This window comes from Lynx rufus, unplaced genomic scaffold (genome assembly GCF_022079265.1).
Source record: "Lynx rufus isolate CCGP_SWC_20201006 ecotype Redwood Valley unplaced genomic scaffold, mLynRuf1.p SCAF_24, whole genome shotgun sequence".
In the NCBI taxonomy this organism is placed as follows: domain Eukaryota; kingdom Metazoa; phylum Chordata; class Mammalia; order Carnivora; family Felidae; genus Lynx; species Lynx rufus.
The window spans coordinates 13,834,742-13,846,262 of NW_025814839.1; the positions used below are offsets into that span (position 1 = coordinate 13,834,742).

An 11,521-nucleotide genomic window follows, 5' to 3' on the forward strand; every position below is an offset into this window, starting at 1 on the left:
AGAGTGCAAGTGGGGAAGGGCAGAGAGAGAGGGAAACACAGAACCTGAAGCAGGCTCCAAACTCAGAGCTGTCAGCACAGAGCCCGACATAGGGCTCGAACTCACGGACCACGAGATCAGGACCTGAGCTGAAGTCGGACGTCCAACCAACTGAGCCACCCAGGCGCCCCTTAATTTTTAAAAATTGTATCATTTTTGGAGCACCTGGGTGGCTCAGTCAGTTAAGTGTCCGGCTCTTGATGTCAGCTCGGGTCATGATCTCATTGTGAGTTCAAGCTCTGCATCGGGCAAAGCACTAACAGTGAGGAGCTTGCTTGGGATTCTCTCTTTCCCTCTCTCTCTGCTCCTTCCCCACTCTCCCTCTCTCAAAATGAATAAACTTTAAAAAAAAATTAAAAAATAAAAAATAAATTGTATCATTTTTTAAAATAATTCTTCATTGTAGTACCATTGAAATATAATAGACATAACAAATGTTACAATTTATAGTGTACACTATAGTATATTTTGACTTCATGAAACCACCACCACAATCAAGACAGTAAAGATATCTGTCATTTCCAAAAGTTTCCTTGCCCCTTGGTAATGTATCCCTCCTGCCCCTCCTTGTCCACCCACTTCCCTAAGCAGGGGGGGCCTTGACCTGCTTGCTGTCCTTTCACATTAGTTTGCATTTTCTAGAGGGTTTTTTTTTTTTAAGTTTATGTATTCTTTTAGTAATCTCTACACCCAACATGGGGCTCGAACTCATGACCGTGAGATCAAAAGTCGACTGCTCTTCCAACTGAGCCAGGTACCCCTACAGTTTTAGATACATGGAAGAATATGGGGTGTATTCTTTTTTATACGACTTCTTTCACTCAGCATAATTATTTTGAGACTTCCATGATGTTGCCTACATCAGTAGTTCCTCTTAATTGTTGAGTAGTATTTTACTGGATGCATGTACCACCATTCATTCCCCTGTCGATGGATATTTGGGCTTCCAGTTTTTAGTTCTAACAAATGAGGCTGCTATGAATATTCAGGTACAAGGTTTTGCATGAACATATATTTCCTTTTCTCTTGTGTAGTGGTATCTCAGTGTGGTTTTCTTTTCTTGTAATATGATTGCCTGCCTGGTTTTCCTTATTAGAGTAATGTTGGTACCCTGCTCATAGAATGAATTGAGAAACTATTCCCTTCTCTACTTTTTTAGGGAGAGTTTGTGGAGAATTGATATTATTTCTTTCTTACATTTTTGGTAGAATTCCTCAGTGAAGGGACATGGGCCTGAGGTTTTTTTGTAAAAGGTTTCCAGTTACAATACCAGTTTCCTTAACCAAAATAGGACTATTCAAATTAGTTACATCTTGAGTAAGCATTAGTATGTTGGGTCTTTTAAGGAGTTTGTCCATTTCATCCAAGTTGTTAAATTTGTTGGCATAAAACTTTTCATAATATTTCCTTTCAATATCTGTGGAATCTGCAGTAGTCACCTCTCTCATTCCTGAGATTGGTAAATGTTTATTTTTGAGAGACAGAGAGAGACAGAGCACAAGCAGGGGAGGGGGGCAGAGAGAGAGGCACAGAATCTGAAGCAGGCTCCAGGCTCTGAGCTGTCAGCACAGAGCCCGATGCAGGACTCGAACTCACGAACCACGAGATCATGACCTGAGCTGAAGTCAGACGCTTAACCGACTGAGCCACCCAGGCGCCCCCATGTCTTTTTGTTGTTATTGTTTTTCTTTCCTAATCAGTCTGGCTACAGGTTTATCAATTTTATTGATCTTGTTAAAGAATCATCTTTTGGTTATATTGACTTTTCTCTATGTTTTTTTTCTGTTTTCTGTTTCACTGACATCCATTTTGATCTTTATTTCCTTTCTTATGCTTCCTTTAGATTTTATTGGCTCTTCCTTTTCTAGATTCTTAAATGAATCTTCTTGTCTGGTATTAATATAGCTAAGATAATTGATCTGAGACCTTTTTTAAAAATGTTTTATTTATTTATTTTTCTGAGAGAGAGAGAGAGCAAGTGGAGAGGGGCATAGAGAGGGGACAGAAGATCCAAAGCAGGCTCTGCATGACAGCAGCAAGCCCGATGTGGGCTTGAACCCTTGAACCATGAGATAGTGACCCAAACTGAAATCGGACATTCAACCGAGCCACCCAGATGCCCTCTTTTTTTGTTTAATGCCATAAATCACACCCCTCCCCCTGCCACCAAGTTCTGTTTTTGTGGCATCCCACAATTTCTGATATGTTCAGTGTTTCCATTTAAAAGTCAGTTCAAAATACTAATTTCTCTTTTGGTTTCTTCTTTGATCCATGGTTGTGTGTTATTTTGTTTTCAAATATTTAGAGATTTTTCCAAGGATCTTTCTGTTAATAATTTCTACTTTAATTTCGTTGTGGTCAAACAATGTAGTTAGCATGGTTTCGAAGACTTTTGAATTCTGGTAAATGTTCTGTGTGCACTTGAGAAGAATGTGCACTTGAGAATTCTGCTTTTGTTGGGTGGTTCTGTTAAGTGTTAATCAGTGGGTGATTAACCCAACAGTGGTGTTGGGTGGCTCAGTGGGTTAAGCATCCGACTCTCGATATTGGCTGGGGTCATGGTCTTGCAGTCGTGGGATTGAGCCCCAAATCAAGCTCTGAGCTGAGTGTGGGATTCTCTCTCCCTCTCTCTCGCCCCTCCCTCATTCGTACTCTCTCCTCAAAATAAATAAAAGAAACATTTAAAAAATTAAAAAATAAACATTAATCAAAATCAAGTTGACTACTATATCCTTGCTGGTTTTCTGTCTACTTCAGCTATCAACTATTGAGAGGGGAATTGAAACCCGACTGTAATTGTATGTGTCTATTTCTTGTTGAATTTTTTGCATCATGTATTTTGAAGCTTTATTAGGTGCATAAATGTTTAAGATTATTATGGTTCCTTGACTAACTGACCTTATTATCATTGTGAAATAACCATTATCCCCCATATTTCTTGCTTTGAAACCGATTTGTCTAATATTAATATAGATATAGCTACTCCAGCTTTCCTTTGATTAGTTATTAGAAAGGGTATTATCTTTTCCCATCCTTTTACTTTTAACCATTTGTGTCTTTATATTTAAAGTGTGTTTCAAAAAAAAAATAAAGTGTGTTTCTTACAGGTACACGCAGTTGGGTCTTGCTTTTTAAAATTTTTGTTTATTTTTTTATATACATAGATTTTTATTTTATTTTTATTTTTTAGAGAGAGAGAGCATGAGCTGGGGAGAGAAAGAGAGAGAGATAAAGAGAGAGAATCTTAAGCAGGCTGCATGTTCAGTGCAGAGTCTGACCCAGGGCTTGATCCCATGACCCTGGGAATCATGACCCGAGCTGAAATCAAGAGTCAGACGCTCAACCAACTGAGCCACACAGGCATCCTGGGTACTGCTATTTTAAATCAAATCTGACAATCTCTGCTTTTAAATGGGAATGTTTATACCATTTACATTTAATGTGATTACTAAATGTGATTACTAATTACATTTAATGTGATTATTGATATGGTTAGTGTGGTTATTGATAGGCCATTATTTTTTTCTTTATGAAAAAGTATCAAATTTATTTCAATATCTAGTTTTATTTTTAAATTAAAGCTGTTGGACAATTTTTTTGTAACTTATAATTCATTATCAGAGGTGAGGAAAATGTGAATAAGCTATTATATACTGACAGCAAATAAAATTCTTAGACTATGCACTTATAAAAGCCATGTGTAATAGTAAAAGTTCCAGTTATACTAGTTACCTGAAGGAAATATTCTTTAGCTCTTTATTGCTAATTTTTTTTTTTCAACGTTTTATTTTATTTTTGGGACAGAGAGAGACAGAGCATGAACGGGGGAGGGGCAGAGAGAGAGGGAGACACAGAATCGGAAACAGGCTCCAGGCTCTGAGCCATCAGCCCAGAGCCTGACGCGGGGCTCGAACTCACGGACTGCGAGATCGTGACCTGGCTGAAGTCGGACGCTTAACCGACTGCGCCACCCAGGCGCCCCTCTTTATTGCTAATTTTAACACATTCTCATTTTGACGTAATTTACCTTTTTCACCCAATTACTAGTATGATGAACATAGGTTTTCCAAATGTTAAACCTTTCTTTACCACTTAAGAAATATGACTTATTACTTTTTAAGACTTCCAAACAAGAAATTTGAAATTTTAATTTTTACCATGAATCTATTGGATCAAAAAGTATAGAACATCACTACTAAATAAGGTAAGACAAAGAATAGAAAAAACACAAACGTGGCATTTATTTAATCAGCAAATTATCTGATAAGACATTTTAACTACTTCACATTTCTACTTAGCACAAGAAAGAATAAACTGGTTCCAAGGTACCACAAAGTTTGGCATTTTTACTGCAAGCGTTTAAGTCATAGTGTTATTCTACTCAACAAGACATCTCTAAGAAAATGGCAGTGTTCATAAGTACAAACATGGTTATATCTGGTAGGTGGTTTTCTTCATAGTCAATATGAGAATTCTTTATAAAATTAGATTTTAAGAAATGCAGAATATCTGATAATTATCTCTAAGGCTAAAATGAGAAAAATGCAGAACACAGAAATAGTCATTGGTTAATATTTGGCTTTGAAAAAGCCAGAAATGATTCTATTCCAAGAAATAAGCGATAATGATAAAGGATATAATAATTAATATACTATGTGTCTTAAAAGGCTTAAAAGCCAAAGCACACTTTCTACATCAGGATAATTCTGATTTTTAAGTTCTTAATTTCCTTCGTCCACAACAGGACCCTGTTCTAAGCCATTATTTGAATAGAGTTCATAATGTAGGGTCATTTTCCACAGGATGCTTTCATTACAGTACATAAACTGCAAAATGGCAAATGACTAAGTCAGTTATAAAGAATTTATAGCATAATAAATGCCAATTTACAATAACCACCAACAGACTTCTACACCAAAGCCTAAAAGTTGCTGCAGTAGAAGTCATAACTAACATGATTCTTCCATGTCCTCAGACTTTACTACAAACTACTGTCATGAAAAACAGAAAAGAAACCTTAGTGGGTCCTTCCAAAACTGCGTAATTTTCCAAATGATTTACCTCTGGTTGTACAGCCTGTTCATTCCTTAAGTGCTTATTCAGTTATTTAGCTTTTGCAATATTTTCTTGACATTTTTGTTTCTTCTTTTGGTCCTTTTCCCTGGCCTCAATCATCTTGACCAATTTCCGGGACACTATGGCATTTACTAGAAACAACGGTGTAATGGCCAAAATAACTGTTGTAAGGAAGCCATACGGGTCCTTTGCAGCCCAATCCACAACATACTCAGCCCAGGCCTTTATATCAACCATCTTCATAGTTTTTGTTTGTTTAAGTTTATTTCTTTATGTTGAGAGAGAGAGAATGCGCACAAGCAGGGGAGGAGCAGGGAGAGAGGGAGAGAGAATCTCAAGCAGCTTCCATGCTTAGATTTCCAACCCATGAAACTTGAGATCATGACCTGAGCTGAAATCAAAAGTCAGATGTTTAACCTACAGAGACACCCAGGTGCCCCAACCATCTTTGTAAAGGTCTTGTGCTTGAGTAGTGATCTCCAACTTTGAGATTAGTGAGCTGATTTCAATTTCAGATGACCCTTGCTTGTCTTCTTTAGCTCTACCATACACTTGTGAGACAAGGTTTAAGTTCTGTATCTTCTTCCTTCTGTAAAGGGTCCACCAGCCTTAATTTCCAAATGCACGCAGCTCCAAATGGTATTTCACCACCATCAGCATGTCTCCTCCATCCTTGTTTTTCCCCTTGCTCATTCATCCTTCCTACCGGCCCCACCAGCCTCGGGGGCCAAGTTCACCTGCCCCCCAGCCTCCACCACACCTTGGTCCACCCACACCATGGCTGCCTCTTCAGGGGACAGGGCAAAACCACCGTGGTGGCTGCCACCAGCCTCCCCTACATCACAGCCAGGACCATGGGCTCGGAACCCTCAGTAGGCCATTACTGATGGCCTATCATCTTGCTATTTATTTTCTATTTGTCCCATCTGTTCTTTTTTCCTCACTTCCTCTTTTTCTGGCTTTTTTTAAAGAATACTTATGAATCCATCATAAATCTCTACTGGCTTAACTCTTTTATTTTTTAAGTTTATTTATTTTGAGATCGAGCGCACATGCACGTGAATGGGGGAGGGGTAGAGAGAGAGGGAGAGAGAATCCCCAGTAGGCTCTGGGCTGAGACTGGGGCTTGAGCTCACAAACCATGAGATCATGACATAAGCCAAAATCAAGAGTCAGAATGCTTATCGGACTGAGCCACCCAGGCGCCCCTCTGGTTTTTTTTTTTTTTTTTTTTTTTATTGAGGTAACATCCACATAAAATAAAATTAACCATTTTAACCATTGACCTGAGCCCAAATCAAGAGTCAGAATGCTTAACGGACTGAGCCACCTAGGCATCCCTCTTTTTTTTTTTTTTTTTTTTTTATTGAGGTAACATTCACATAAAATAAAATTAACCATTTTAACCATTTTTTTAAAATTTTATTTTTAAGTAATCTCTACACCCAACATGGGGCTCAAACTCACAACCCCAAGATAAAGAGTTGCATGCTCTACCAACTGAGCCAGTCAGGTGCCCCACCATTTTAAAATGTACAATTCAGTGGCTTTTAGTACATTCTCCATATTGTGAAACCATCGTCACTAATTGCAGAATGTTTTCATTACCCCCCCAAAAGAAACCCCATAGCCCTTAAGCAGGCACTCCCTATTCTCCCTTCCCCAGTCTCTGGCACCACTGATCTGCTTTGTCTCTATGAATTTGCCTATTCCGGACTGAATTTCATATATATGAAATCATACATGGCCTTTTTTGCCTGGCTTCTTTCACTCTGCATGTTTGCAAAATGCATCCATGTTGTAGCATGTATGAGTAATTCATTTCTTTTTATGGTTAAATAATATTCCATTGTATGGATGTACCATTTTGTTTATCTGTTCATCAGCTGATGGACATTTGAGTGTTGTTTTGTTTTCAGAGTTGCTTGAAGTTTATATATCTTTAAATTATCAGTGTACCTTCAAGTAATAAACCACTTCTAATATACAAAATCTTACAATAGTATGCTTTCCTTTCTCCCCTCTTGGCCTTTTTGCCAATATTGTCATGAATTTTACTTTTACATATGTTACAAACCCCATTAACAATCTTTACTCCTTTGTGTAGATACAGATTTCCATCTGGTATAATTTTCCTAATGCCCAAAGGATGTCCTTTAACATTTTGTATAGTAGGTCTCCTCGTGATGAATTTTGTTCCCAGCCTTTGTAGGTCTGAAAACATCTTTTTTTTTTTTTTTTAATTATTTATTTTTGAGAGAGACAGAGCAGGAGCAGGTGAGGGGCAGAGAAAGTGGGAGGCACAGTATTTGAAGTAGGCTCCAGGCTCTGAGTGGTCAGTGCAGAGCCAGATGCGGGCCTCAAACTCACAAGCTGTGAGATCATGACCTGAGCCAAAACCAAGAGTTGGACGCTTAACCAACTGAGCCACCCAGGTGCCTCTAATTTTGTTTAAACATTTTTTTTAATACTTTTAAGTTTGTTTTTATGATCCTTTGACTCTTGGGGCCTTACTAATCCTAGAGACTGCCCTCCCAGAGTCGGTTAGGTCCTAGACAGTAAACAATTTACCTGCAGAGCATGCCTTTCGTATACAAATTTACTAATCAACTCCAAACACCTTTTACCTAATTATCACACACCAAACCAGTATTTCCTGTCCTAAATCACACCAGGGCCAGGTTATGGACAACTAGAGACCGTTCCTATAGCGAAGAACCCTCTGACTTTATTTGAATTAACAGATTCTAAGCTTACTCAAACTTGTCTACCTTGCCTTGCCCCATGGAAACCACAATAAATGGTCTGAGGCATGCTCTCCCCTCACTCCTACTGCCCCTCTGACCCACCCTGAGGTTTCTTCATGTGATCCTGAATGGCATGGCACTCTCCCTTCTCTTGGGAATTGTAATCAACTTCTTTGAAGGCAGTTATCTCCATGTCTGTCACTTTACTGTACCTGATTAAAACAAAATCCTTGGTATATTTTCAAACAATGGTCTACCCAATATTCTGTGAATTTTTTATCTGGTCGATGGGAACAGGAACAATTCTCAGCCTTGTGTAATGCCTGGCACTGTTATAATCCTTTTTGATGGTTCTTTCCCTGGCCTTGGTTACTTTCCTCCTATTCTCATGCTGATCAGTATTCTGAGTACTCTAAAGAGCCCTTCTACAGATCTCCTGGGTTCTCTGTACAGCTTTCTTCTCTCTGGTGTTCTGTCTCATGAACATGAGTTGCCTCAACCTCTCTGAACTCTTAGCTCAGATTCCTCAACCCAGGTAGCAGGGTCCACTTCAGTTCCCCTTCCCTATTCCAGTGCCCAGAAACTCCCACAAGGCTGTAAGCCCATCTTTTTTTCCTCTCTTAGGGATTGCTTTCCTTTGGTATTTGAGTTTTGTTTAATTTTCAGGCATAAGACTAAATCCAGGTACTAACCTCCATTTGGCCAGAGACAGAAAAAAAATTACTGCATGTTTATTTATTTTTTTAAGCTTATGGAATACCCAGCAGGTGAACACAGAAGCTGAGATAGTATCAATGCACCAACTGAATCTTAAACCCTCCCCCTCGCACAGATAACAAACCAGAGGCTTGGAGAGAAGTGGTAGTGGAGGTAGTCAGAACCAGAATCCATTCCTTAAATCTTGATCTAGTTTTCTGACATCATTTTTTGTTCTGCATCTTCTTTCTCTTGCCAAGTTTCCCCTTTTAGAGTAACATATTTTCAAAAAAAAAATACATGTTTTTTAAGAGAGAATGTGCTTAAATATCCAGACATCACACAATCTTGAGACTGTCCCTCCCCAAGCTTGGCAAAAAGTTGGAAGTTTTTTCTCTAGAGGGTGTAAATTTCTGGACTAGGAAGCCTGTCCAGAGATCTGGAAGACAATAGTCTTGACCTGGATGCCAATTCTGGGCATATAGAATGCGGAAGCTCCCCAGCCCTCTTCCTTCACTGAGCTCCCACAAGGTCAGCAGTTCAAGGTAAAGCCTCCTGACAAGAGACTGGAAGTTTCCTCCGGGGAACCTGACCAGAGCCCAAGAGGAAAGTCCTAAAGATGGACACTGGCTGGGGATTTACCAAAAATTCCATCAGCTCACCTTACAAGCACATCTTCTTACTATCCCACCTGTAAATATAAGCAGACTACCAATGATTGCCAGGAAGCTAATGAAAGTCTGTAACACGAAAGACTAAAAGCAAAACAAAAAGAGGACAAGAAGTTTTAAAAAGGGGGCACCTGGGTGGTTCAGTGAGTTGAGCGTCTTGACTTCAGCTCAGGTCATGATCTTGCAGTTCGTGGATTTGAGCCCCACATCTGAACCCACATCGGGCTTCCTGCTGTCATCCTATCAGCGCAGAGCCTGCTTCAGATCCTCTGTGCCCCTCTCTCTGCCACTCCCCTGCTTGCTCTATTTCTCAAAAAATAAAACATTTTAAAATAAAAGGGGGAAGAAAACATCATGCAGGGCGATGAAAGCTTCAACAAAGTATATTAAAGTCCTTAGAGATAAGATACTGCAACCATGGAATGTGGTCTTAATTAAAAAAAAAAAAAAAAAAGGAACAGAGAATCAACTTGGAAATCTTCCATTAGGGGAGATCAAAAGACAAGAAAATGGGGGTGGTAAGGACAGAAAAAATAAGAAAAACAGAGATAGGTCCAGATCCAATACCTGAAGAACAGGAATTCCAGAAAGAAAAACCAGAAGAATAAGGAAAGGAAATCATTAACAAATAATTCAAGAAAGTTTCCCAGTAATGCCAGGAGTGAAGGTTAAGAGTCCATTCTGAAAGGCTCAACAACAGCCTGGCAAGTGCATGAAAACAGACCTCTGCCAAGGCCTGTCACTGAAATTTCAGAACCCTGGCGACAAAATGGAGGAGGAGTCATATACAAAGACTCTCAGAACTCAGAATGGCTTCAGATTCTTCTAACAGCAACACTAGGTGAAAAGTAATAATGCCTTCAAAATTCTAAAGGAAAATATATTCCAAACTGATCAAGTATGAGAACGAGACATTTTCAGGCATGCAATTCTTTCAAACTACTTCCCATGCACCCCTTTTACTGCAAGCACTCTATCAAAATGGGGTATTAAACCAAGGGGAAGAGGTTACACAGAAAATGGGATTCAGCAGGAGAGAGCTCACAATGACAGCAATATATTCGGCACAAGGGAGAACCAGTTCAGATTGGACCAGGTCAAGAAATTGATAAAATAGACGATGTGTCATGCCCTTAGAGAACTCTGGGGTTGAATTAGTGACAAGTGGACAGAAAACTAAGCTAATAACTAATAAAAATCCAAGAGGATTATTAATTCTAGGGAAAAGAAAGTTCTGCGGGAAGGTAACCTAGTTCACTATGTAGCTCAGCTGTGATTTAAATACCCAGTCGCGGGGCGCCTGGGTGACTCAGTCGGTTAAGCGTCCGACTTTGACTCAGGTCACGATCTCGCGGTCCGTGAGTTCGAGCCCCGTGTTGGGCTCTGGGCTGATGGCTCAGAGGCTGGAGCCTGCTTCTGATTCTGTGTTTCCCTCTCTCTCTGCCCCTCCCCCCATTCATGCTCTGTCTCTCTCTGTCTCAAAAATAAATAAAACGTTAAAAAAAAAATTTAAATACCCAGTCGTAATGCAAATAATTAATATGATTGAACTAGAATTCTATCAGGGAGATGGATGATGGGGAGTACATGCATGGCGGGCAAGAGGGAGAAAGAAGTCAAAAGATAATGCCTAAAATGGAAACATCAGTAAATAGCCAAGCACATGTTTATATTTGAGATATGGAGGCAAATACAAACTTATCAGCCAACAGCTGAAGGAGATACTGTGAAGCAGGGAAAATGGGGAAGAGCAGATAGGATAAGAGGGCTGCTGTTTTTGATAATAAACCTCACAAAACTTTTTGCTCTTTCAATGCAAAACAATTGATATTCTTCCTAAAATGCAGGAATACAAAGCTGTTTTACAAACATATTTTGTTAACGTATTTTTTTCAGATTTATTGTGAAAACAAAACCACAGGGGAACCTGGGTAGCTCAGTTGGGTTGTCTGACTAGATTTTGGCTCAGGTTATGATCTTGCAGTTCGTGGGTTTAAGCCCCGCATGGCACTCCATGCTGACAGTACAGAGCCTGCTTGGGACGCTCACTCTCTCTCAAAAAAAAAAAAAAAAAAAAAAAAAAAAAAAAGCCACAAATGGAACTGCCTTACTTTTTCAGGATCTAGACAGAATTTCAGCTAGTTTTTACTATGCAGAATCACGCAACACTGGTATTCCTTCATGGTTTCCAATGTAAACCACATCCACTCAGCTTTTCAGATCCAGGATGCAATTCATTAGTGTTAATTAAGTATAATGTGTTACTAAAGTCTTCCTATAAAAGTATAATTT

The 11,521-nt window shown here is 39.3% G+C and overlaps 1 protein-coding gene across 1 annotated transcript; it reads right to left on the reverse strand.

The window, feature by feature from the left end:
• Window positions 1–4,256: 4,256 nt before the first annotated feature.
• On the reverse strand, window positions 4,257–6,169 carry LOC124518264 (small integral membrane protein 15-like). Its single transcript, XM_047088168.1, has one exon. The coding sequence runs from the start codon at window positions 5,356–5,358 to the stop codon at window positions 5,143–5,145; it is 216 nt and encodes a 71-aa protein (XP_046944124.1). The 5' UTR covers window positions 5,359–6,169; the 3' UTR covers window positions 4,257–5,142.
• Window positions 6,170–11,521: the final 5,352 nt, after the last annotated feature.